Consider the following 26,949-nt stretch of genomic DNA (forward strand, 5'->3'; position numbering starts at 1 on the left):
CCATGCCTTTAGCGCACGGCTACGTGAAGATCGCATTCCAATGCACCGCGCCCAAGAGTTATTTTTGGTACAAGAAGTGCAGCCAAAGCCGCTTGCATCGGAGTAGGTACCTTTTCCCTCGGCATGCCGGCCGGCGGCAGGTTGTGCAACCTGTACTGACTTGCTCAGGGTACAGAAGCCGGGTATCTTGAATTGCTTCCTTTAGGAACGCACGACTTGCCCAGTCGACGAGCTGAGAGGTTCCGGACTGGGAAGTAATAGTGGTGGTGATGGGGGTGTTGTTGTCTTTTCTTGTTTTCCGCGCTGTAAGTACCTAACTTGGCCAATGTAAATTTTTTGCAACGGTTTGCATAAGCCTCGCGCGTGCAGGTACAAGGAGATCGTCCCATCGACAGATGGCATGCATGCACCAGTGGCGTTGTCAGTGAGTGGCCCACGCTCTCGTCATCCCTGAACAGACAAAAACCTCCAATGGGCCGACAGCCGAGAGTGTGGTTACTTGTAGTCGTGGGAATCAAGGAGCGCTGGAGCTTCCTGGGGATGACGGGTGTTGGGACAGTAGCACCGGGCAAGCAGAATTGAAAAGATGAAACAAGCCTAATGAGATGAGCTCGATTCTGTTGACAGGGAGACGGCCACGTCCTGAATCTTCACTGTCCTACTGCACAATTGTCGCATCTGCCGGGAGGCCGGAGGAGGCGCCAGGACGATTGGAATACGAGGCCACCACCCTCAGGCTCACAGTGTGGGACAACAGGGCCCAATCAACGCTGTCTGACCCCCAGAGAGGTGCTGCCTGACAGTTGGTCTCCAGCGGTTCCTGGTCCAGACCATGCCCTAAAACAGACGCTGATCGTCCTTCTCTTGCCCCCTTCCCTCCCGGACCGACTGTCTCAGAAGTCCAAGAAACAGTCGTCAGCAGGTGCCCGCCGCTGTATGCATCGGGCCAGTGAGCTAGAGGTACTCACGGCGGCCCGCCCACCACCGTTTTCGGACGCCAAACTTGCACAAAATGGACCCCACCATATGGCGGGCCCAGTGATCCCAGTGGTTCCCCTTTCCCTCCCATGGGTCCCGGCCCCATCCCCAAAGGGGCAACGTCGAGAGGTCTTTGTCCACTCCACTTCTTTTCCCTTCCACTCTGCATCTCCTGCATCTCCTACGTTTGCTGCTCCGCCCCAAAAAGATCCAAGCATTGCCCACTCACCCTCACCCTCACCCTCTCTCAATCCCACACTCGCTCCATCTCAACACATAGTACCTGTTTCTTCCTCCTTCCCCCCTCTCACGTCTATTCTTCATTCGTTCATGTCTCCTTGCCTCTTGGCTTTCCGCTTCTAAATACCACCTTCTCCCCGGTTCACTCATCGAGTAGTGCCTCGTCTTCTGGCCATTTTCTTGCCTCGTCCATTTCGATTACTCACTCGTCCGACGCGGCTTGTCCTGGTCTGCAGCGCTCACCTTGGTCCGGTCTCTCGACGTGATACCATCACTGTCACGCGAGTCCCACGGCCTGTCCTTTGTTTGAAACATTTGCCCCGAGCACAGGGACGCGCTTCGACCAACTCGACCGAACCGTCCTCGCTTATCGCATCGTCAATACAGAGAGCGCTGAGCGGCTTTTAATTAGTCTTTCTAATCCTTTTCCGATTCGCATCTCCTTTCCCTCAGCCTAACACACGGCACGGATTCACCATGTACACGAGCCGATTACTTGGACTGCTCCTCGCAGCACTGTCCATACTCTCGATTGCCCAGGCTCTCCAAGTCAACGCAAATGTCGAGGACAGTTACGACCTCGCCAGGAGGCAGAAGTCGGGCGAATCCGATGACAAGTCCAGCTCAGCCGGTCCGCCCAAGACCTCTTCATCGCCCTCGTTGACCAGCTCCTCCTCGAAACCCACCTCGGACCCAACGCCGACTTCCAACACGGATGTATCGACCACGCCGACGACGTCTCCGTCAGCCACGCCTACACCGACCTCATCCAAGCCGACTCAGCCGACTAGCAAGTCCACGACTTCCACGGAGGAGAAGGAGAGCAGCACCACTAGTGAGAAGAGCACCCCGACGAGCAACACCTCTGTTGTCAAGTCTACCATCACAAAGGTTATCACGACTACCAACCCTGATGGGTCGCCTACCGAGATCACCAGCGCGTCGACTTCCACCTCGACCCCGGGCTTGGCACAGGACAACTCAGGCAACAAGCAGTCGGGCATGTCCTCCCAGACCCGCAATACAATCATCGGTGTCGTTGTTGGCGTCGGCGGTGCTATCGTCCTCGCCGTTATCGGCCTAGTCGCCTGGAGGATTTGGGGTCGCAAGAAGCCTGTCGAGGAGCCTGACAACTTGGTCGGCACTGGTTACGCCCCACTGGAAAAGTCAGACAACGGCGGCTCCGTCAGTGGACGTTCTCCATTCCAGAGCACGCTCGAGAGCTATCACGCACCCACCCAGGTCAACGCCTCTTCCAACTTCTGAGCTGGCCACGCCTTGCTCCTTGTCGATCTATCTCACCTGTTCATACCTCCCGATACATAATCTCATCGCGATGGGCGTTTCATTTTCCTTTGATAAAAATTGCATTTGGCGTTGACTGTCGATTACCACCATTGATGGAACGACGAAACTCGATAGAATTTCAAGGGCGGAACTACGCGAGCTGGCTTTTATAAGCCATGCTAGGTTGACGAGCCTTCAGGATCGCATTTGGGTCCTTTAATGATAGACCCGATGCGCGTGCAACATCGGTGATGAGGATGAGAGGGGAGGTACTGCAGATGACGCAGGCCGGGCACTACGAGCCAGGCGCCTCATCGAATTTGTAGTTATAGTATCTCTGACCAGCGGAGGATTCCTGCAGGCATCTGTGTCATGGGTCATGTTTTGAATTTCTCAAAGACAGATTTAATAGATTCCAAAAACAGGGCGGTAAAGCCCGCCATGTCACCCGTGGATTCCCTATGTCGAAAAAAAAATGATTCTTGATCTGCTGGCTCTTCAGAGAAGTCTTTTCTGAGTTTGCGTGCTGTTGTTAAATATTCATCACTCGCTTGCTTACTGAGGTGAGATGGTGGGTGGTGATGTCTCAGATTCGTTTCAGGTCGAGAGCTGCGCCTGATGCTTGCTTGACGCCGTGCGTTTCAGCTCAAATCCGGGGGAGATAGCGGCCGTTGGTTGTGAGGCATCTCGAAAGCAACTGCCACACTTACATTTCTCGTCTATTTCAGAAAGCAAACAGTTGACAGGCCTTCATTTCTTTCCGGTGGCGCACTGCAGTCAACTTCGTCATTACAAGCTTCAACAACGGAATACGGACACTAGGGCGATTTGCACTTGGACAACAAGTCCCAGGTATTTTTTGTTGTTGGCTGTCGAAACAGATTTGCACGCAATGCTGCACCACGGACTCACCGCCTGCGTGGCACTGCTCATGGCCACGGGGGCGGCTGCCTCGCAGCCCATGGATATCGTCGACGATGTCCGCCGGGACTTCAAGATGGGGGTGTACCCACGGGCAACGAACAACTTGCAAGCCTTCAGCGGTGCTCTCGGTGGCGTTGCCGCCTCTGCTGTACGATTTTCCTCCGGAATTTGACCGTCCATTATCTGCCACCGGCGTGGAAGGGAGATTGGTTGACTGACAGGGCTATGGGACAGATTACGCAGTCGAGCAACAAGGAGAGGCCGTTTGAGGTTGACGGCGATACCTTTGTAAGTTCTCTTCAGGTTCTTGAGAAGAGAGGGAGGGAGCAGTTGTCATTGCTGGAGGGGGGGGGCCATACGGACAGAGCACCGAGCCACGACTAACACGTTGTTGGTCTCCCCGACATAGCCTGACTTCGCGACTGCGGCCAACAGGGCTTGCGACAACCAGCACAACAAGTGCGCCGAGGTGGCCAACAGCAAGCAGGGAGGGGGGCTGAAGGTCAGCGACTGTGACCAGCAGACAAGTGAGTTATTGTTTCGCCGGAACAAAAGAGTCGGAGAGTCGAGCTGACCATTCGATCTTGCTATACAGACAAGTGCAAGGCCGCTGCGAATTCGTCGACGCAGCAGGCCTTCCAAGCCGTGGTGAGCTCGACGGCCGACTTCGATATCATCTGTGACCTCTGAAAGGGTGGGCTATCCGGCAGATGATCATGTTCTTGGGAATCGCTTTTCGGTTGGGTTCTCGGGCAGACTGGGGATGGTTATGGATGGAGTTTTGGGAGTTTGCGCTGGTTCAGCGTTGGGGTTTTCAGGGCCCGCAAGGCAGTACTTTAAGCGACGAATCGAAGGCTTTGAGAGCTGATATTGACGATGCTCTTGGTCAGTGATGGAGTGTTTGCTTTCCATGTGGATGAGATGTAGTGGTGGAGGGTGGGGGTGTGGTAAATGCATTCCGTCCCAAGGTCCATGGTCTGATCCCATGATGCTCTTCGGTTTTTTGCTGACTTCTTTGACTTCTCATGGACTCTTCTCCTTTCATATTCTTTTTTATCTTCTCTGCTTTGTTACTACTTCCTCTTCCTATCTCCCTCTTCCAATCCGCGTACTTCGTAGACAACTTGACGATTCTTCCTTGCTGCCCGTCTCGACAAATGGGCTTGACTACTCGCGAAGTGGGAGGACAGACAGCCTGCCTGGACAGAGCAGACGGAGTCTCAAAATTGACGGATACGCTTATTCAGGGGCGTCCCCGCAAAAGGGTCCTGGCACTAGCCGGATTGAGGTGCCGTCTCGGATGAGCCCATGGCGCTACCTGCTTGGTTGCGCTACCAAGGCGCGCGCCGCTGGTTTAGCACGTTTAGGAACCGAGCCCGTCTTGATTAGGAACACTTTGACTTTTGTTGATGGCGGACACGGCCAGGCGTGGAACGTGGGAAACTACACGTCGACGGATGCTAGCGCTGTCGCGTCAAACCCGCATTTGTATCTATTCCGTCTGTCTGCTTGGAGACAGCAGACGTATCATTCCTTATTGATCAGGTAGGCTACACTTTGTGCTGTGTGTTTTGTGTGGACTGAACGGTCTGGAAAGAAACGGCTGGGTAAAGTCGCGGTCGAAACGGCCGTCTTTTTTACTTTGTATTTTATTTCCTGTGAATCTTCAGCGGGGGTCCTTCCAACGGCTCCCTGAGAGGTAGCACTTGGATAGCAGATACACGGGGACCAAGTACTGCCCCGCGCCGTCTCTGGTGTGTCATTTACCCCTGAGGTGCGCGTGGGCCGGGTATTTCCCATCTTGACAAATGAGCGAGATTACTTGGGAAGCGGCCAATGTAGGAAACCCTGTCCGGCCAGACTCGCTCATTTGTTCATCGATCAAAAGAGAAAAGACTCAGTCCTGTCCCATGTGCTTTTGCCCCCAGCAGCCGTAAGGAAATTATTCGGTCCATTCAGGCTTGTGCCCCCCATGACAACTCTGTCTTTTCCTTCACGACCACGACCACGACCAGCCTTTCCTTGCCCCTAAACCGATTCTCGCGCGTCCTCTGCCCTCGTCCGCAACCCCGTGCGCCTCGAACCAGGACCGTGTCCCCCCCCCTTGCCAAATCACTCCCATCAAGGGCCCCGGAGTACCTGGTAGCGACCGTTGCTTCGATGTGTACAGCAAACGCAACCATTTGGTGTTCTGTTCTGATGTCACTCCTTTTTTAATTTCCTACGTTTTTTTTCTTCTCTACCTGCTCCCCTGGGGACAGAACCTACCTAGACCAAACTGCCCAAAACGCGTCGCGACAGCCAAACCGCACCTCCCAGCCAGACAGATCTCCTGTTGAGATATTAACAGGGGCTTCTGGGAGCTTGCCGACACGCGCGAAAATCAAAAGAGATCTAGTAGCAGACGATTTCCATTTCGTCTGCGCTGATCTCGCAGTGGTGAGTTTGCGCTTGGCCCATCAGGAGTTAAACAGGCTCGCCCTGCTATCATGTCGTTCTTTCGAGCTTCCACAACCTCGACTAATCTCACCTGCGGCGCCCGCTCCTAGGTTCCTCAAAGACGTCTCCTCTACCATCGTCTACACCTCCACGACCTTGTGCCTCCCCTCAGGACGGCACTAGAGACTGGCAGTCTCGCACTTCACAATCCCCGAGGTCTCCTGCGCTGTCCACCACATCGACTGCCGACGGCGAAGCTTCACCCGTCCTTCCTTCTCTACCGGCTCCCAAGCTTCCGGACCGGATCAAGCAGCTCTTGAAGACACCGCCGAGGGACCCTGAAGCAGAGGACAGTCGGTACGTGACCGCCAGCTGGGGATCACCCTATCCCCAGTCTGATAAGGCATTCCGGCGCTCGAGCCTGAGCAGCGGGGCGTCCGAGGACTCGCCGATCCATCACTTGGACATCCACACTCCCTTCCTCCGCCCTGCGCCTTTTATCGACGAGTCTGGCGAGCACCCAGCCTCGCACATCAGCGCCGCAGTACTCGTGAAGAGGGCGAAGCGTCCTACGAGGGGTCTGACCGAGGACTGGATCCGTCAGCACACAGCTGGCGATTTGGATTCTGAAGCTCAGCACTGGTTGAGCGACGGCGCGGGTGAGAGCGAGCCCTCTTCATTGAGTGGATCATTCTGCGGCGACGACGCCTTCTCGCAAGAAGACAAGGCTCTGAAAACACCAAGAGCCAGTCAGACTGTGTTTGGAGATATTCATCGACCAGCTCGGCGATACCTGCGCAAAGCTTCCAGCAGCGAGACATTGCGGCAGTCAGACATCTTCCGTCTGCCATCCCACCAACCAGCCAAGATGTCGAATTCTGATGCTGAGAATGTGGCTCCGGCCGCAGGCGACGAGCATTCTCACGGCAACACCATTGGGAGGCCTTCGACGCCCAAGAAGCCCACACAGCCTCTACAGAATGGTACCCCCCGCGGGGCAAGCAAAGTCGACTTCGACTTGCCTAGGACACCTTCGCGATCCCCCAAGAAGAAGGAACCAGCGATGACGCCGCGTCTGAAGAAAAAGGTTCCGTGGAAGGGCAAGAACATCTTGATTCTCCTCCCTCTGGACAACCAGCGCGGCCAACCCGGCAATGCACCCAAGCCTCTGACCCAAGATGATGTTCAGGGCATGTTCCGCTCTTGGGAGGAACTTGGATATGACACACGTGGGTTCGACCTGGGCGAGTATGACATCCAGACCGAGTCATCGGGCCCTTCGCAGAGCAGGGGCCCATTCCCGAGCTTTGAGGACATGGATAGAGAGCGCGCTCGACGGAAATACCAGGTTACATTGCCTGATTTGAATGCGTGGAAGAGGTTCATTGAGGAACAGACGGAGGCGAAGCTGCGCGCACTGGGCGTTTCGTTCGGTGACGAAGAACCGCCTCTGCCATCAGTCTCTCCGGGTGCTTCCTCGATCAGCCGACAGCCGTCGGTGACACAGTACCCGCCTCTGCCCTTCTCACCTCCCATTCCCACGTCTTCGGCGTCGAGCGTTCATGGAGCGCAGCAATTCCCCTTCCCTCTCCCACTCGGAGCCTCCTCCGGCACTCAAAGCCCTGGGATTCCCTCCATCGCATCGCCGGCTTCTTTCAACGGGAAGTACAACCCCCGGCAGTCCATCTCGATCCCGGCCGGCGCATTCCAGCTGCACCAACAGCAACCTTCGCCCCACGGTATCTCGCCGCAAGCTGTGCTTCTCCATCAGGGATTGGCCCGAGGCGGATCACCGTCGCTTGCTAATCTCAGTGCGATGATGTCGCCATCTTCACCCTTCTCCCCTGATGGCTTCCAACCCCCGATGCACCAGCGGCACCAGTCTTTGCAGTATCCGCTGCTTCCTCACCAGCACTTTCAACCTCCGCCTCGAGCATCTCCACGCCTTCAAGATGTTCACGAAGACGAGGAAGAGGCTCAAAGCAAGAGCCCGTCCAAGACTCCGGAGGCCAAGACGTTCATTCGGCACAATGCTAGTGCCAGTCTCCAGAAGGAGATCGATGAGGCTGAGTACCACCTGGAAGAGCAATTCAGGTCCCAACTTGAACATGATACGGATTACAACCCTCACGACGAGAAGGAGGCAGGCGAAAACGCCGCAGAGCGGGAGAATCATGCTCGCGAGCCCTCGGTCCAGTTTGCTCCTCCACTGCAGAGATTCCGAGACGACGCGGAGAATGGCCCGGTCCTCCACCATCCTCGTCCCCATAGCCGCGGCCACTCCTTGGCGAATAACTACTACACCGAGCCCGAGGAGCATCGGGACAGTACTGACGAGTGCAGCCTCGGCAAACAAAAGGCCGGTCAAAGCTCCGAGTCCCTTGTCAAGTCAGACGATGCTTTCGAAATTGAGACCAACCCAAGCAATCTCGGTACGCCTCTGCACAACGTGGACTTCGGCAATGTGCTAGACCAGCACCAACGCTCCTTTTCCACAGCAAGCAATCCTTGGAGCGATGCGGTGTCCATGTCGAGCAAGCAAAATGGACGCAAGCTAAGCCACGGCAGCAAGGCTTCACTATCCAAGCTGAACGTCGAGGCCCCAGAGTTCAAGTTCAACCCGGCCAGCTCAACAAGCTTCAAGCCTGGCCAATTTGTGTTTGGCTCCAACTCATTCCAGCCTGCCGCCTTCCAGGCTGAACCTTCCTCCAACCCCCCGCTATCTGCCAACTCGAGCCAGTTCAGCTTCCCAACCGCCACGTCCAAGATCAACGTCAATGCGCCAGTATTCTCGCCTGGCCAGAGCGAGTTCAGCTTCTCGGCTTCGGGACCCAAGTTCAGACCCGATGCCCCCGCGTTCACTCCGCATTCATTCTCCAACTCGGTTTCCAGTGCCCTACAATCTGGCGCTGAAAGCCCGAGCAACCAGGGCAGCTCGATTTTCGGCAATATTGATCTAAGTGTGTCCGAGATTGTCAAGCCAGCCAAGAGATCCAAGGCCATTCCAATTGTTCGGCCGCCGTCCAGCCGCAAGTCCCCTCCAGCAGAGGAGAAGGCCGAGCAGTTCGACCAGGAGGGCCGCCTCACGGACGAAACCCGGACCAAGAGGGCCAGAGCTTCCGTCGAGCCGGACAATGATATTCCTTTGTTCGCCGAACAGCCAACCGCTGCTTCCTTGGAGGCAGAGCTGCTGGATGCTGAGGACCCTACTGCTCAAGACGAGGAGCACGAGGATGCGACTGGCGAAGACGCTACCATGTCGTCGACCATGGTCTCGGAAACCACAGACGCAAAGGCTGTGACAAGCCCATCGGAGACATCCCCTAACCAGAGCTCGATGACATGGGCACCGTTTGAGTTCAAGTCACAGCTCGACATTGCGAATTTTGACTCTGCTCGGCCTATGGGTGATGATGTTTTCCGTAAGCACAAGAAGTCGCTTTCTGCCACGGCGAAGCCATTCGTACCTGGTTCATCAATCTTTGGTAGCGCCGAGGTGGACGACGCTGCAGACGAAACTCAGGATGAGACTGGGGAAGACGACAAAGTGTTCGACGAATTTGTCCAAGATCCTGAGATTGCGGAGTCTATCGAGGTGGAGCCGGAAGCAATGTCGATACCAGCGGCGCCCGCGAAAGGATTGGGTACCTCACGCTTTGCCTCGCCTCCTCCGGCGGGCAAGGGCCTGTCTGGCTCCCGTTACGCCGAGCCGGCTGAACCAGTCGAGCCTCCCAAGCCGCGCGGCCTCGCAGCATCCCGGTACGCAGCTCTGTCGCCATCTCCCGAACGGGAACCGTCTCCCGAGGTGCAAGTCGAGCGATCTGTATCGCCCGAGGTTGAGGACACGGCAGATGTCCGTCAGCCTGAACTTGGCGAGGAGGGTGAGGTGACTTTCGAGGAGATCGACGATATCATGAGGCATTTGAATGAGACTGATCCCACCAAGGGAGTCAACAAGACTATTGAGCAGCCGCAATGGCATCAACCCAGCCCCACAAGGCACATCGACATCGCGGCCGTTACAAACGCCTCGCCTCATCATTTGGCTCCTCAGCCCAACCTTTTCCGAAGTGACGCTCCCAGCCCCAGCCCCAGGCAATATCGCCACCTGCCGGGTGAACCACAGCAACCTATCGTTTCAGCTGAGCTGGAAGACCCTTTCGTCGACCCGCCCCAGAGCGCCCGGTCCTTTGACGCCCCTGTCACGCAGCTCAACGGCTCTGAAAGCGTACCAGCTAGTGACTGGGAAGGCACTTTCACTGACGATGAGCAGCTTAAGCTCGAGTCAAGGGTCAACTTTTTCGATGGGCACGTTAATGAGGTCGTTGGCAATCTTTTGGCTGCCAGGCTGGACCCTCTCGAAAAGTCACTGAGCCTTGTCCTGAATGCAGTCGGCAACATGTCGCGGCGACCTCTATCTAGCAGACGAGATGCGCGTAGTGTGTCGGCTGAAGTCCAGGAAAGCGATGCGGATGATGAGGATGACGAGGTTCCTGCCCGCCGCTCTATGAGCCCACGGAGAGACAAGAGAATGGAGCAGATGCGGAACGTCGTCCTCGAGGCGCTTGCCTCCCAGCAGCAGCAGCAGCAGCAGCGCAACGTTGCCCCCACTACTCAGGAATCTGCTCCTGGTGAGACAGTTGAGTCTCTCCTGAAGACAATGAACGAGATGAGAGATCAATTCAGCCAATCTTTGCACCTCGACTTCCGTGGCGAGGATCTCAGAAACATTGTCGAGGAGGCAGTAGAGCGCCGGATGCCCCCGACACCGCAACCCGTTGTTGTCCCAGGCCAAGACGAGCTTGCCGAGAAATACAATGAGTTGATGACCAAGTTCGCCGACCAGGAGCATCAACTACACCTTGCGCAGGAGAAGGTGGAAGCCGAGACCAGGTCGAGGCGAGCAGCTGAGGATGAAACGGCGGAAATGTGCCGGAAGCTTGAGCTCGCCGAGACCAAGATCGAGGTCGAGATCATGAATCGCAGTGCCTTTGACCAGCGCGTGGCTGACCTCGAGGATCGACTGAAGCAACAGGAGTCCAGGACTGAAGAGGAGGTCAATGGTCGCCGCGTTGCCGAAGACAGACTCGCTGAGAACCAGCGGCTGCTCCGGATATCGTCCGAGGAGGAGACGCGTCTTCGGGAGATCCTGGAGGAGAAGGATCAGAAGCTCAAGACGATTGAGGAGAACCGTGGCAAGAGCAGCATGCGGCTGACGCTCCTGGAGCAGGCGCAGACCAACAACCAGAAGACCCAGAGCGACCTGCAGAACCGGCTCAATGTCGCAGAGGTTGACCTTCGGGACACTCGCCAAGAGGCCCGCCACTGGAAGTCTGAGGCCGAACGTGCTATCGACCTCTCCCAAAGACAGGGCGACGACATTGTTCAGGTTACCGGCGAGAACAAGCATCTCAAGAAGGTTATCGACACCCTCGGTACCCAGTTGGAGGAGAACGAGCGCCTCCGGGACAGTTGGCGCCAGAAGTTTGTCGCTCTCCAGGAAGACATGTCGAGGGCGGCTCGTGAGGTTGCCGAGGAGAGCGCCCGCAGAATTAAGAAGGAGCAGGCGCTTGTTGCCCGACAAGAGGTCCTCGACGCCAAACTCCAGGCCGAGGCTAAGACCCGTGAGCGTCTGGAGGAGGAGCTCGAGAGACTCGAGGGCGGCGAGAGGCAAGGAATGCGTGCCGTCAACGAGTGCAAGCGTCTTGAGGCGCTCATCGGCGAGCTTCGCACCGAGAACCACAAGCTGCAGCAGAGCAGCCTTCGCTACCAAGCCGAGTTTGAGCAGGCCCGGGAGTCTGGCGCTCGTGAGGTGCAGCGTACGCGTGATGCGATGCAAAGCGAGATCGAGGACGCGAACCATCAGGTCAATGTGGTTCGTGATGACTACGAGGACCAACTTGCGAGACTTCGCTCGCAGCTCGACCAAGTCAAGCTTGACGCTGACACTGCCAAGGCTCGTCACGAAATGCTTCTCGAGGACGCGGAGTCGTCCAAGAAGAATGATCTCGAGGAGCTTGCTCGCAGACACCAGAATGAAATGGAGGACATACAGGCCCGCTACGACCGTCAAGTCAACAATCTTACGGAGGATGCCCAGCGGTCGGAGCAGAATCTTTTGGAGCGCCTGAGCATCTCTACCTCCAAGACGGAACACCTGCAGGACCGTGTTGCTCACCTCGAGGAGAAGCTCGAGATCGCCAAGGAGGCCGCTTTGGCTGCCGCCAAGGCCGCCAAGTCGCCTGTATCAGAACTACCTCTCCAGCCGGCCCCCGTTGTTCAATCCAAGCCAGCCGTATCCCGCGCTATGGAGCTGCCCGAGAAGATCTCGCCGCAAGCCCTCCGGGAGTCAATCATGGTTCTTCAGGAGCAGCTACAGGCCCGTGAGCAGCGTATCGAGGAGCTCGAGCATGAAAATTCTCTGCTCGATGCAGACGCACCCACCAAGATCGCTAAGCGTGACGATGAGATTGTCTGGTTGCGTGAGCTTCTTGCTGTCAGACACTCTGATCTCCAAGATATCATCGCCGCTCTTGGGCGTGACGACTACGACAGGAATGCAGTCAAGGACGCGGCCATTCGCCTAAATGCGAACTTGCAAATGGAGGAGCAGGAGCGCGAGAGGGCCATGAACGGTGGCTCGGCCATCAACCTGCCCAACATCGCCGCCACTATTCGCGATGCTGCAACGCCCAGGGTCGCCCAGGCTGTCGGCCCTCTGGCTGCCGCGTGGGGCAACTGGCGAAAGTCTCGCGATCCCAACGGCACCATGGGGAGCATCTCGAGCGTCCTCAACTCTCCCGCTTCAGGGCACCACCACCAGTCCACGCCGTCTAAGAGCAGTGCGTCGGGACAACAAGGTCTCTGGGGCCTGCTGACGCCGCCCACATCGGGAGTGCGCCAGACCCCTCCCTCTGGGCAGGTCCATCAGCCAACGGCCTTTGGCGCCACCGGCCGCCGACACAGCAGCCAGCCGCTGGCGAGCCAGTCGACTGGCCCTCGCGGCTCGTCGATGACCCCGAGGCGAGAGGAGAAGATGCCCGTCATGCGCTCGACGCCGCCTCGGAAGCAGAGCCGGGCGCCGCAGCCGATGACGCCTCCCATGATGGGGACGAGCGGTTACGATTCCGACGCTCACACCGGGGACTTTGACGACGCGGGCTTCTTTGAAGACGACTAGACGAGACTCTTATTTCTCTCTCTCTCTCTCATGACGACCGTCTCTGACTTGGACGAAAGGCGTTGTTGGCCGTTTACTAAGCCTGGAGGATAGCCAGATGCATTCCCGGCGAAGTTTTTATCAAGATTATTTATTTTTTCCTTTGTCAACTATACCACACTTTGTTTTAATCAAACACCACAGAAGAGAAGGAGGAGAAGAGGGAAGCTGCGAACAAATTTGTTCTCGTCAAGACAAACCTGTGCAGCCCATTCTGAAATGGCTCGCCAGCGGTACGGACAGAACGGAAAACAGAACATACAAGTACCTATCGAAAGGATCTGGACCTAGAATGATACCCCCCGATTTCAGCAATGAATCTTTTGCATTTTCTTTTTGCCTTCTCTTCGACAAACCCCCGAGATTGGAATTTGAAACATATTAAGCCTCGTTTCTTTGATTTTCATTTTTAATTCCCTTTGTCAGTCACTCGTTACGAATACATAGTTGCATAGCGAAGCACACACAGCTCGAGGATGACGGGGACAAGGGGGGGAAGGGGTTTAAGGGGAGGGGGAGGGATGATCTGCTCTTCACAAAGATCGCTCGTTCGCCGTGCGCCCTTGTTTTCCTCGCTCTCATATTTCCGAGGGCTGTTGCATATACCTCTAGATAGTTCAGACATACATAATATGACTACTCCTTACTCTACTTGACCCGCAAAGTAGTCCCTTGATGCAGTCAGATTAGTAAAAACATTGGATAGATGGATCCTGTAGTTCTTTTTTCAACAAAGTTTTACATTTCTAAAATTGGAAGCCAGAGGGGGCATCATCTAATTCTTTTTATACATCGAACCAACCAGCTCCTTGGCAGTAAATGATACATATATATATCTTCATATCGTCCGCGGAAGAGGTGGGTGGATCTCAGAGTACACACACAATCAACCCCCCGTAAGTCTCCCCTCTGGTTCCTCTCTCTGTCTCTCTCTCTCTCTCTCTCTACGCCTTGACGGGAGCGGTCGCCAGCCGCCACGCCCGCATGGGCAGGCTCTGCAGGTGCAGGACGCGCGGCCTGATGAAGGAGAAGAAGGTGAAGAGGCCAAACAGCACGCAGAGGATGTTGACGATGTAGTAGCCGTCGCGGACCATCTCGCAGATGCCGCCGCCGGCCAGGCAGCGCTCCTTCTCGGACTGGATGGCGCAGGAGAAGGGCTCGGTGACGGGCAGGCCCTTGAGGTGGGCCGCGGGGTCGGGCCGGCCCGGGTGGCAGGTGGCGCTGGTGAAGGCGTCGACGAGCCGGAGGACAAAGTAGCGCGGGAAGGTCCCTCCGAGGTTGGAGACTCTGTTGTTGTGTCAAAAAAGAGTGGTTAGAAACAGCGCGTCTGGAGAGAGGGCCTCTCTTGCTTTGATCAGAGAATAAACAAACTACTTACGTGGCGAGGAGGGTCATGTAGGTGCCGCCGATGACGGGGTCGGCGATGCGCGCGTGAAAGGCCGAGACGGCGACGAACATGACCGTGTTCATAAAGGTGGAGAGGACGTGCTCGGCGATGACGACGAGGAGGTACCAGGGCTTGACGCCGCCGGCGGGGAAGATGACGACGGTGAACTGGGCAAAGACGGCGGCGGCGAGGCGGCCGACGAAGCCCCAGCACCAGATGCGCATGGGCGTGTACTTTTGCGACCACTTGCCGACGTAGTAGCCCAGACCGATCTCGAAGGGGAAGTCGATGAGGACGGTGAGGGCCATGTTGTCGGTGCCGAAGCCCTTGTCCAGGAGCTTGAGGTTGGTGACGCCGTCGTTGGCCTGGAAGCCGATCTTGGCGATCAGGTGGACGAGGATGATGGTCTGGACGTTCTTCAGCTTCAGGACGCCCCACATGATCTTGTACACGTCCCAGACGCCGTCCTCGTTCTTCGTCTTCTCCTCCCTCTTCATGAGGGCCAGTCCGACGGTGACGGCGATGAAGGCCCAGCCCCAGAAGGTGAGATAGCCGGAAAGGCTCAACAGACCGTGGTCCAGAGGCTCGGATCGGAAGTACTTGTTGGCAAAGTCCTTCGAGTTGAATGCCAAGAAGACGGTATAAGACAGGAATTGGCCGGCGGTCAGCCCCACGGTCTGCGCGGTGGAGGCGTACGAGACGTTGCCGGGCGTCAAGAGCGTCAGGGCCCAGCCGTCGACGGCGATGTCCTGCGTGGCGCACATGAGGACCAGGAAGAACCACCACCCGGTGAAACCCCAGACGGTCGGGCCGCCTGGCTTGCCGGTCATGGTCATCATGCTCTCGATGTGGGACCCGAGCCACAGCATGCCCATGCCCGACAGCACCTGGATAGGAAGGATCCAGCTCTTTCTCCGCCCCACGTTGGGGCTCCAGACCGCATCGACGATAGGACTCCACAGCAGCTTCAGGGAGTAGGGGTAGGAAGCGAGACTGAAGACGCCAATCTCGCTGTAGGACATGTGGTCCTTGAGCAGGAAGGGGACGGAGCCGCCGGCCAGGCCCATGGGTATTCCTTGCAAAAAGTATAGGAGGACGAGCAGGCCGAAGTTGCGCTGGTCGGACAGGGGCAGCTCCCAGAAGCCGTGGTTGTTGACGGTGGGGGTCGCGGGGACATGGTCGTCGAGGGTGAAGGCCTCTCGCGCCATGAGGTTGGCAGTGACGGTGTCGGAGTCCTGATGCGCGCCTTTGCGCCGGTACTCGAGGTTGTTGTTCATGCCGTTGCCGTTGCCGTTGCCGTTGGCGTTGGGTTGGCTGCTGGTCGGCGACCGTTTTGAGGTGTCGACAGTCAGACCGTTCTGCTTGGACGGTTTCCCTTGACGGCTCCGGGCACCCATTAGATTGTTACACAAGAGATGTCTCGCGCTGTGGCAACGCTTTCGATTCGTCCCGCGGTCTGTTCGCTGTAGGACGAGAGATGGAGGCCCGTGTCGTGTGTTTCGATATGGAATGTGCTGCTTGGAAAGCAAATGTTTCGTCTTCAAAAGTGTGTGTTGCGGAAGAAAGTAGCTATGCGACGAGCTCGGCTGGAGACAGGCAGCGGGAGTTGACACGAAAGACCAACGAACCCTCTCGAGCACTGTGCCGTACCGAATAAGAGCAACCCGGATGAATCACAAATCACAAAGCCCCCTAAGACTCTTTGTTCGAATGATCCGTATGGTCGGGCTCGCTCCGAACTGTTGCTGCCTTGTTCCGGGTTAGACCCGGGTGTGGAATCGCAACCGTGGCCTTTCAACGATGGGTGGATGGATGTGAAGAAAGTGGCAAAAAATGTAAAGGAACGACAGCTTGGATCTTTCTGGACAGATTTCCCTCTGCAAAGAACCCAGGCGAAATGCGAATGAGATCGGAAGAGAAGCGAACGAATGGAAGGGGACGACAGAGAGCGCTGCCGGACGTGGAATGGACGGGCGCCTCTTGTCCTCGACGAAGTCTTGAGGATTGATGGTAATCTCGTGGGCGGCGTTAATTACCAACCTGCCATGCCAAACCTACCTAATTCATCCTACGCCGCTCACTAGTCCCGAGTTTGACACCTAGTACAGGGGGCTCAAATGTGTGCGATAAGATCAAATCTGGCCTGGCCTAGTGGAGATTCAAGCAATTCCGGGGAATTGGCATCTGGATTCATACTGGGAAATCGCTGGGACAAACGAAAACCCGCCCCATTCTTTCAGGGGTGCATGTACCTATATTGATACTTCCAGGGCCCTCGATCAGGTCTGGTTCTTGTCATGTCAGGAGTGTCCATGCATCCTCCGTGCTTCGGACATCTATCGGTTCTTGGAGTAGGTACAGGCACGCCTTTTTTCCTGCGTCATGGAATAGCTTGGCTGTCTGCCTCCAGCTTCCAAGGTTCTTCTCTGATGGAGGGATGTGAAACCGAACCGCCCAGGCGTGGAGTCGATGGCGCAACGCCACTGTAAATAAGCACTGTAAATACCCAGTTAACCACTGCACCACCCACGTGAGATCGTATCCCCCAGGTGTTTTGATAAGGCGCGCCCAGCACAGCTTATCAGTAGACCAACGCGTCTCCCCTCCTCCAAACCACACATGCACTCATCGCATTGGATTCTCATGCCCTTCGTCCCATAACAAGCAGCCATTGACACCATGTCGGCGGCCGACATTGACGACGAGATTGAGACGCTCAAGGCGCGAGGTGAGTCCTATTATTCACGACGAGTATCCTTTCTCGCTTCTAACCACCCAAGCTCCAGCCGCCTCCCTCAAGCGGCAGCTCCGCGTCCAGGCCTCGACGTTGCTCTCCTCGCCCTCGACCGCACAGCTTCTCGTCTCGCCCCAGGAGGCGTCCGCGCTGCCCCTGCCAAGCACCAGCGACGAAAACACGCCGTTGCGTGGGAAGCTCGCCGCCCAGGCGGCCCACAACCAGCAGTGCCTCTACCGCGCCTGCGCCTCGGTCACCTCCTTCGTCGCGCAGGACCCGGACCCCAGCGCCGTCGACGCCGGCCGCGTCCTCGGCCTCCGCGTCGAGGTCATGACCCGCGCGCGCTTCCTGCGCCCCTACTACGTCCTGCTCAACCGGCCCTGGCGCGCGGGGCCCTCCGCCTCCGACTTCCTGCGGGTGCACAGGCACACCATACCGCCCTGCGTGCCCCTCGCCGGCCTGGCCGCACGCCATCTCCCTGCGCCCCCGGCGCGCGCCCTGTCGCCTGTCCTCGGGTCCTCTTTTGAAGAGGGGAGCGGCAGTAGCGGGGCAGCTCGCGGCCGGCACCAGGATCTCGCCAAGTTTGTGCGCGTCCTGCGCCGCGAGCTCGTGCGCTACCACAACCGCGCCGGCGTCGTCGCGGATCTGCGCAGGGCCGTCGGGCTGGACAAGAAGCGCCGGGAAGAAGAAGACCGGGAGGACACCTCTGGTGGTGCCGAGGCCGAGACCGAGACCGACAAACGTGTAGTCGACATCAGTGCCGCCGACGCCGAGGTCAAGCATGTCAAGATCGAATGGGCTGATGGCCGCACTGGCCGCCTGGTGATCGGAGATGACGGCAGAGTACTCAATTTGGTCGTGATTGGCGAGAATGGTCGAGACCGCTCCGTGGCGCGAGAACTTCTCGGGGATCCGTCGCACCGGCTAGAGGATCTTGCAAAGCGACTGGGCACCGTCTGAAATACCTCTCTATCTCAGCCTTCAGCTCGTTGCCTCGGCTCAGCTCTGTGCCCGGCCTACTTATTCATCACTGGGCGGGTAGCTTGTTCGCAGCGCCAGCAGTTGAGCATTTCGAGCAGATTGTGCAGCACATTGGATACTTCCTATGCTTCATGACTGCTCGTTTGGAATCTTCCAAGTCGAATTGGCCGGCTTGCTACTGTACTTGGGAACTGTACCCAAAAGGGCAATGGGCAACGTCTCATTAGCCCTTTAGGTCTCCCCTGGCGACAATTATCTGTGCCTATATTGGCACAGAGAGTATATACGCGCTCATTCGCTGGTCACCTTTACGTCAAAAGATCACTACGGAAGCGTAGTATGGCACCATTAAGAACCAAAAACCGGACAAAGACGACCATGGCCGTAGTCTGTGGTAAAGCGAAGCGGAACACGGAAGCGCTCCCCAACTGTCCGTACCCCAGATTCTGTACGGAACGGTCGTTTCCCAGCTTAGTTCTTCCCCTTTCTTCGCGGAGTGAGCCGAGATGGCTTGAACGCGGGGACCGCAGCCTGCTCGAATCATGAACCCAGTTGCACAAACTGGCGCCAACATCGACGTTCATGCGAAATACATCCGGGGATCTGGCCGTCCCCCCCCTCCTTGCCGCAGCCCCGTCAAGGTGCACTCAGGCACGCTCTGTCCAGGACGCTGGGTTGGCTGGGAACATGGGAGAGGAACATGGGGCCCACGGCCTGGGCCCCAGGACTGGTGCGAAGGGAGAGGGTAGCCCGGCTGAATCTGGGGTTGCGAGATCCGAAGCGTGGAGCCCATCGCTGTGCGGCTATTTTTGAAAAAGCGGAACGGACAGGCGAGACGCACGTAACCAGCCAGCCACAATCTGCAGAAGACTTCTAAGAAACGAGGCCTGTATTTGTCTTGTGCTAGGCGACTTGAGTCGATTCAAATTGGTCCCCATTAACCTTGTCCTACCTATCGCCATATCAACTGTGCTATACCTCGTCTGATGGTTGCCATCTGGTCCGGGGGGCCCAAGTAAATCAAGGAGGTGACACATTCGGAGCCTCCCAGCGAGCATGGCAAGTTTCAGTCAAAGACAATCAATAATACCTGCTCTACAAAGGCCAAAAATTGCGAGACAAGCAGGTCCTTCCTCGTCGCTTCCCAATCCTGGGTAGAGAAGATAACAAAGCGTTTGAGATCTTGAGAGATAACGGGAGAGCCTTGTGAGTATGGCTGTTGGACCAAAAGAGAAATCTCTCGTGGCCTTTCAGTACCGGATAACTTATGCCTTTCGGAACGAAAGGGTCTTTTGCGGAGGAGAAAATGCCTTTAAGGATGGGGGAGAGTTCATTGTGGCGCAGAAAACATCGGATCCTGAGACCGCTGGCCCAATCAGACCGGCTACTTACCTTCTTATCCAATCAGCTCGCCAGCTTTGCCACACGACTGCTGTACTGGAGTTATCCTTGAGCTTTTTTGGGTTGTGGCGCAGCAAAACTGGCTGTCCGAAAGGCTCCAATGAGCGGCAACCCGCCTCACAATGGCAAATGTTGCATTTTTATCTGATGGCACGTGATGGCGGCAGGTGCCTTTCTTCGGGGACTGCCGACATTCTGTCGGCTTTTTTCATGTGACTAACGTCGCACTCTCTTTTTTTGGTCCTTTTTCTTTTGCCTGGCGCGCCAAGCAGAATACGGAGCCATTGTGGCCCATGTTCTTGGCTCTTAGCTCCCAAATATCACCATCCAAACGCACAGGCGATTCCCTCCAGCCACAGGCACTCTCAGAAGCATGCCATGGAGTCTTCCGAGACAAGCAGACTCCTCAGCTTGCCTCTGAAGGTCCGTCGTGACATCTACCGAAGAGTGCTCGTCGTGCCCCATCCGCTCTACCTTTTCTCAGAGGGCGCTTCCGACAAGATCGAGCTGTTTGCACCGGGGAGACCAGCTCGATGGCTGGCGCTGCTGCGCACCAACCGGCAGCTATACTCTGAGGCCAGCGTAACGCTGTACGAGTCGCATCAGTTTGTCTTGGTCGATACCGCCCAGAACCAGTCCAATCTCTTACGGTCTTTCCTCGACCGTATCGGATCAGTGAATGCAAGTTATCTGACTCACATATGCATCAATTTTCCGATCGCAGAGGGTGCCGCACTTCAAGAAGATGACTCATGTGTGCTCCGTCTTCTCCAAGAGAGGTGTTCGAACCTGACAACGCTCGAGATGTTTATGTACGGTCAGAATTCTCGGGGCCTGGTTGCGACAAGCCACGACTCGAAGAATTCACAGTGCGTTCGGGAGGCGTTGTCGCAAATAGACGCCCGGCTCGGAGATATACCCTCACTTCGTCATATCCACGTCAGACTTTATAGCGGGCCTCTGGCACCAGAGGTAGCAGAGTTGATCCAGAGTTTTGCTTGGGTCGTCTCGACTGGCCGATGAATGACGGTGGAAGGCAGCTGGGCAGATCCGTAAAGCTGCCACATCTGTTTTTGCCTTGCAGTGCCATTTTGGGGCTCAAGTCCCAATACGGTAGACTTCGTGATAGCACGGCATTGTGGCAGGAGTCCTGGCAGCCAGGTTGGGAGGGGGGGGTTAAACCATGTCAATCGTGCAGTTCTAAGAAAGAAGATTCTGGGCTGTGTTTGAGGTATAATGTTAGGCTCCGGGCCCTTTCTTGAGGGCGCCGCTGTGTTGTCAAACTAAGAGCTTAATCTGAGCTACCACTTTATGTTGGAAAGACAGCTTGAATATGAGCACATTTATATACCAGGAGGTAACCATGATAAGAATTGTAAAAACACCAAAGCTAAGTAGCCCAGAAGAAGATACTAAACCAAACAGTCAGTCCATTCAATAGCTATGTGTTTGCCCGTAGCTCCTCGCAGTCAGGACACTAACGACCCCTACGGGCTAGCATGGTCGAAGAGGCGGCACATCTCCGAATCACCAAGCCGCGTAGCTATGCGTAGAGCTTCTTGCTGCTCGCTTAGAAGACACTCGCCCTTATCGGCCCCACAGGCAGCAAGTCCCGAGAGCAGGATCCGCGCCGACTCCCATCGGTTCTGCGAGGCCGAGGAGCTCACAACAATCCGGATTAGGGCCGTGTCACCCTGTTGGTCCTTCTGATACAAGCTATCCTTGAGAAGGGGCACCAGCTGTTGGAAAATGGCAGGATTGCAGTGCCGAGATGCCAGGTGCAGTACATTTTCTCCGCTCGCGTTGCGGCACTGGAGGTGCGCTTCGATACCTCGTTGCTCTAAAAGATATCCCACAACATCGGCGTGGTTACCCAAAACGGCCGCTCCAATCAAGCCATGATCAGATTGGGACACCTCGAGCAGCTCGGCTCTGAGCTGCGGCTGGTGCTGAGCGGCCTCCATTAGCCGCCGGATCATTGGCATGCAGCCCGTCGTGGCGGCCAGGCGCAAGAGCGTATGGCCCCATCGCTCCTTGATCATCGTCTCGTATACATCATCAAGGAAGCTGAACACCATTTCCCACCCCCCGCGACGCTTCTCAGAGGGGCTTCTCGACCATTGTCTTAAAACGGATTGGAAAAAGTCCATGGTGTAAAGCTGGTGGCCGGCCCTGCTCGCCCAGAGCAGTCTGAGTCTGGGCAAATCACCGTACTTGATAATCTGATCTGCGGCACCCAGGAGTGGGCGAGGGAGGAACGCATGGCCGTCCAGGTCTGAGTTTTCAAGTATACGCTGGATAATGGCCTCTGAGCCGTAGAGACAAGCAATGCTGAGTGGATCATACAGGGCGCTGTCGAATTCGAACCTGGGCTTGATTGCACAATCCGGGCGACAGTTTTGCGCGGTCCAGTTGTGCAGCCGAGTCGAGCCGGCCTGGCACAAGAGCTCCACGTCGTTCAGTCTTGGTAGGTGGGATTCACTCGTGACGATACTGAAATGCTCGATCCAATGGCAAGAAGCGTATACAAACAGCCCACCGAAACCGCGTTCGGTCGGGTCGTAGTGCACCATGCTTGCTTCCCACACTTCCCAAGAGCAGTAATGATCATAGTCGTTCGGCTCGCGATTTTCCTTGAACAGTTCAGGATCCTGGGGTAGTTCCTCAATTGCTAAGCGCTCTTCAGAGAACAGATTGATCTGGTTAATTTCAGGCAATAGAAGATATCGGATGCATGTCGCCAATAGGTGTCCCTCTAGACTCTGAGTATGCTGCTGCGCGACTGTCTCAAGGGCTGGAGGCGGCGTTGAGGTGACTAGACTTGGCTTGCTGGACCAATCTGGTGCCCACGACGCAATGATGAACTCCTTCACCGACTGGTGAGCAAGTTTCACCTGGCGCTTCGTCATGTCACCAAAGTCGACGTGAGCGACAAAAGGCTGGATTAAACTCATGATTCTTTGGTGATCCACCAGATCGGCAAGAGCGTCCACAGTAGAAGCTGTGTCGTGCGAGGCGCCCAAGGCCACAGCCCATGCAAGTTCTAGTATGCTCAGCGGCCTTCTGGTGACGGCGAGTATCCCCAATGCCGTAGAAGCCAGCCTTTGGTTTTCGGGATCGTCCGAGGTGTAGCGCGAAAACAAGTTGGCGTAAAGCTCCGAAAGCTGCCTAGGTTGGGGTATTCGCTTCAAGAAGGCGCGCATCGGCCCAATCGCCTTGATTGCACGGACTTCGATGACTTCGACTATCATCCTCGTCCATATTGGGCTTCCCTGTGCCGAACGGGACAAGATGTGTATAACGAGCTCTTTGACGTCGTCGGACAAATAGCACAATCGAGTCTCGACTGTCCTTTCCACAATGAGGCGATCCCGGGCGGGATCAGATCCCATAGCAATCTTATCAAGGCCGTTCAATTGTTCTAGGATCTCCTCTTCAGGACGGGAAGAGAGTAGAATCTTCAGCCTCGGGGCATTTTCTGTCATGTTTCTCATCGATTTCACAAGGCGATTCCGCGACAGTCTGTCGCATTCGTCCAGACCGTCAATGACGAAAATCAGGGGACGGTCGAGTGTTGCTAGGGTGTTTTGCAGCCACTCTTCCAAGGTCTTGAAATTCGTCGCAGGCTCGGTTCCGGAGGCCATAGTTCGTTTGTACCATTCGAAGAAGGTCTTCTTCAAGCCGGGAAGTTGCTCGAGGAGTGATAGGATGAGGACGGAGAACACGTAAATTGGCTGACCAGTCCCGTCATTCTGGCAATAGTGGTAGCAGATCTTTGGCTGAGGGAGTTCATGCTCGTTGCGTCGACGCAGCTCGTCTATAAGAAAAGACATGGCAATTGATTTCCCCGACCCCATGTCTCCCAGAATTGCTAGCTGTTGAGAATCGACTCCGTGGTACCATTTAATGAAGGCGGCATCCGCGAGCAAGAATTCGCAAGCCTTGTCGACTCGAATCTCTTGCAGATAAGCATGGTGATGGCTCTGTCGGCTCATCTTCCCATTGCCTAACCAACTTGCAACTAAGGAGCATGTTAGCATACACACTCTCTTCCCTCTTTCCTTTCTCATCATATACATGAACTGAGACACAAATAGACACCATAATGAAGGATGATGATACATACTCTCATGGTCATATAACATGGCTCTGACATCCTCAACAATCTCCCAGGTCGCTTTCTCCACAAGCTTTCGAAGAAGGTCGGCATGTCGCAAAAAGTCGCTGACAATGTCTGGTAGACGCCCGTCACTCAGAACCATCTTCATGGCCAGCTTCACGCTGCTACTGGTCAATATTTCGAACGCAGTGTTGTAGAACTCCAAGAGCTTCCGATAGACAAGTACGAGCGCCTGTGTCATGTAAGGGAGCATATCCAGACAGTTCTAGGCGAGGTTCTACCTTATGTATGTCCTCCTTGTTCGTTCTTTGTCCAAGCGTGTCGCAATCATCAATGTAGGCCAGCTGCTCGAGCATTTCCCCTATCTTTTTGGCCAGTTCGAGATCGGCGGTCGATAAGCTGATGGCAAGCTATGACAGGCTCGAGTGAGTACATCGTAACACCTCTGTCATTTGGCCCATGAACTTACCGCTGTTACACCTTTGACCACGCCAAAGACGGTTGCGGTGGTGGGCTCGATGCTTGTTAGTGGACTCGCTAGATCCAGCGCGAGCTTGAATCGCTCCAGTGGCACTCGTAGAGACTGCAAGTACTTCACGCCCCTCAGAAAGACAGACTCCTGGGTGGTGTCTTTGTCCATCTTTTCGAGTTGCTTGAACAGCTCGGCGACATTGTGTCCCTTCAAAATGGCAATGTCTATATCTTTTCCAAGGCTGTCGACTGCGTCGCGGTATGCTGCGGTCCAAAGATCCGATGGGACCTTGGTCGCCTCAACAGCAATGTCAAGATTCGATCCATCGACAGAGACGTTCACTTGAAGGTCCAATGAAGGCGGCAGCGGAATAGGCGTCTCCCCCTCAACTTCGGGCTCAACGACATCTCCCCCGGCCACGGTTGTTTGTCCAGGGCCATCAAGGTTTTGACGGTAGGCTAGGTAGCTGCCGATCTGGTCAGCACGATAGGGCCGCACAGGATCATGTACTCACTTGGCCGTAACTGCGAGCGCATTTGAGCTACCGTCTCCACTGCCTGGGTTCCTTGACCTTGAGCTACTCTCGGCGTTTTTCGACGAACTATTGGATTTGCGGCGGAATCGGTTGACTCTCTCTCGAAGCCTCTGACGGAAGCTGTCGCCTGGCACAGCTGAAGCTGACATGGTATCAAAAGCAACTCCACTGCTGTCGCCACGCTAGCAGGCTCGGCCGGGATCGATACTCGCGATGTGGGTGCGTTTGTTTTCTCGCAAACAGATGGGATCCGAATTTTGGCTCGCGTGCTTGTTGCGGCGCCAAGTGGGTGTTGGTCCAGGTCAACCTCCACGCAGCCGACGTTGGTTGGCACCAGGGGTGCCTCAAGCCCCTCCAAGCAGTGCAACCAAAGAAAAAGAAGCACAAACACCCATCCTTGGAGCAGCCTGACTGATTGCATTCTCACCCATAAAGAATTGCTGTGTCGGGCTGATGGCAGAAGGCGCTTTGAGGGCACTTGAGCCTGGTCCGTTACAATCATCTGCTTATTAGGTACCTAGGTATCTTACTACCTTAAGGAGTAGGTATTGTATGGACTACAGCGAACGTTCTAGAAAACTAAAATGAATTCAAATTCCCATTTCATGGCATACTAGAACATTGATCATCTCGGAATACCGGAGCCCACTACTTTAAGAGTCTTAGGCTGCCACCTAAGAGAGACAAGTGGGTGTTTGAATAGTTGGCGGAAGTTCATCAGGAGCTACCTCAATCTCCTCAATCTTATCCTTGTCACATCCTACTCGGAAGGGCTATCCCACTACCTAAATCCGATGAGCTCGATGGATAGTCGAGTACTTCTGTTAACAGTCCGCGCAACTAATCTGACCATCACTTGGAGAGAGTACTTCCTTTATCTCATTCAGAAACGATCTGTCTCTTGTCTGTCTGATGTCCGACAGACGACACCTATGGGCAAGATGGCTTTCATTTGCTACCTAGCTGCAGGAGCGATGACCTCGTTGTGTGTATTGTTAGGTTGTGTATATTGCTAAGGCCCAAACAAGGCAGATTAAAACCCATGACGCAAGCCGCTTCCATGCATGGCTTCCGTACACCAAATATGATTTCCACAGAGAAGTAACAAAAGAGAATCAAAAATTACAGCGTCATGATGCCCTGATCAACTCTCAAGATTTTCGAGCTTCTCGTACAAAAATGGTAAGATGTAGCAGGGTGTGAAATGAAAGAAGAAGAAAAAAGTCCGTTATCCACCATGCAGCCATGAACAGTCTTTGTCCGCCTCGGCGTCGTGATTGGGCAGCGTTCCAAGATTGAGAAACGGCAAGACGCTCAGATGAGCGCGGCAGCAACTGCGACGGCGGCAAGAGCGGCACCGGTACGCTTGAGGTTGGAAGCACCGGCGATGACAACCGAGGGAGTCGGCTTGGGGACCTGAGGAGTGACGGTGCCGACAACAACGGGCGGGGTCGGCTTGGGAGCCGGAGGCACGACAGCCTCAGAGGTGGCCGGCGCCGGCGGAGGAGCCACGGGAGTGCCGATGCTGATGCCCGCGGGTGGTGGGCTGGCCGCCGGGGGGCTGGCCGCAGGAGGGCTTGCCGGAGGAGGCTTGGCCACAGGGACCGAGGTGGCAGGCGGTGGAGGAGGCATCTCGGTTGCGGGGGGAGGCGGCGGAACCTCGGTGACGGGGCAGACCGTGGTGCTCACGGGGATGACGACGGTGGTCACGACCGTGCTGTGAGCAGGGCAGTTGGTGACGATGGCGCTGCAGCTCGTGATGGTCTTGGTCGACGTGGTGTAGACCGTGCTCGTGGTCCACTTCTGAGGAGGAGCAGGCCAGGTGGGCTTGGGCAGCCGGATGGTGGTGCTCCAGTCCTCCGGTGGAGGCTTGTGCGGCCAGGTATCCTCGTCGGCCACAGCATAGCTGACGGCGGCGAGGAGAGCGAGAGCAGAAGTCTTCATGATGGGCAGAGTATCCTGAGGAGCTGAGCGAGAGATTCCTGCGTAGACACAACTGTATGCCTAAGGAGATGGGGAGCAAGGATAGTAGCGAGTGACGAGAGCGAGTGTCTGATGGTGTTTTCTTAGGAGGAAGAAGACATGGAGAAAAGAGGAGGAGAGAAGGATTGAGAGCAGAACAGGGCGAGGATGCGGCGCCTTATGAAGTTTCCTGGCTGGTGAAGGCAGGGCAAGCAAGGCAGGCGAACAGGTCAGATTGGGCAGGGTCAGGGTCAGGGGCAGGAGCAGCAG

The 26,949-nt window shown here is 55.9% G+C and overlaps 6 protein-coding genes across 6 annotated transcripts; 3 read left to right on the forward strand and 3 right to left on the reverse strand.

Annotated features, from left to right (window-relative positions):
- Positions 1-1,695: 1,695 nt before the first annotated feature.
- Positions 1,696-2,484, forward strand: E0L32_005471 (uncharacterized protein; the record flags this gene model as incomplete). The annotated part of the gene is made up of 1 exon (XM_031139996.1): positions 1,696-2,484. The coding sequence occupies one exon, from the start codon at positions 1,696-1,698 to the stop codon at positions 2,482-2,484; it is 789 nt and encodes a 262-aa protein (XP_030996218.1).
- A 913-nt stretch (positions 2,485-3,397) lies between these two features.
- On the forward strand, positions 3,398-13,048 carry E0L32_005472 (uncharacterized protein; the record flags this gene model as incomplete). Its single annotated transcript, XM_031139997.1, has 6 exons — positions 3,398-3,577; positions 3,664-3,717; positions 3,839-3,956; positions 4,025-4,077; positions 4,140-4,314; positions 5,979-13,048. 6 exons carry the CDS (start codon positions 3,398-3,400, stop codon positions 13,046-13,048), a joined length of 7,650 nt encoding a protein of 2,549 aa, XP_030996219.1.
- Positions 13,049-14,031: 983 nt separating this feature from the next.
- E0L32_005473 (uncharacterized protein) lies at positions 14,032-15,871 on the reverse strand (the record flags this gene model as incomplete). Its single annotated transcript, XM_031139998.1, has 2 exons — positions 14,032-14,374; positions 14,466-15,871. The coding sequence occupies 2 exons, from the start codon at positions 15,869-15,871 to the stop codon at positions 14,032-14,034; spliced, it is 1,749 nt and encodes a 582-aa protein (XP_030996220.1).
- Positions 15,872-17,153: 1,282 nt separating this feature from the next.
- On the forward strand, positions 17,154-18,168 carry E0L32_005474 (uncharacterized protein; the record flags this gene model as incomplete). Its single annotated transcript, XM_031139999.1, has 2 exons — positions 17,154-17,202; positions 17,255-18,168. 2 exons carry the CDS (start codon positions 17,154-17,156, stop codon positions 18,166-18,168), a joined length of 963 nt encoding a protein of 320 aa, XP_030996221.1.
- A 2,909-nt stretch (positions 18,169-21,077) lies between these two features.
- On the reverse strand, positions 21,078-24,866 carry E0L32_005475 (uncharacterized protein; the record flags this gene model as incomplete). The annotated part of the gene is made up of 5 exons (XM_031140000.1): positions 21,078-23,611; positions 23,717-23,942; positions 23,992-24,120; positions 24,180-24,648; positions 24,697-24,866. The coding sequence occupies 5 exons, from the start codon at positions 24,864-24,866 to the stop codon at positions 21,078-21,080; spliced, it is 3,528 nt and encodes a 1,175-aa protein (XP_030996222.1).
- Positions 24,867-26,031: 1,165 nt separating this feature from the next.
- On the reverse strand, positions 26,032-26,661 carry E0L32_005476 (uncharacterized protein; the record flags this gene model as incomplete). Its single annotated transcript, XM_031140001.1, has 1 exon — positions 26,032-26,661. The coding sequence occupies one exon, from the start codon at positions 26,659-26,661 to the stop codon at positions 26,032-26,034; it is 630 nt and encodes a 209-aa protein (XP_030996223.1).
- Between the last annotated feature and the right edge of the window lie 288 nt (positions 26,662-26,949).

The sequence above is a fragment of the Thyridium curvatum genome (genome assembly GCF_004353045.1).
Source record: "Thyridium curvatum strain D216 chromosome Unknown NODE_28_length_411853_cov_82.906025, whole genome shotgun sequence".
NCBI lineage: Eukaryota > Fungi > Ascomycota > Sordariomycetes > Thyridiales > Thyridiaceae > Thyridium > Thyridium curvatum.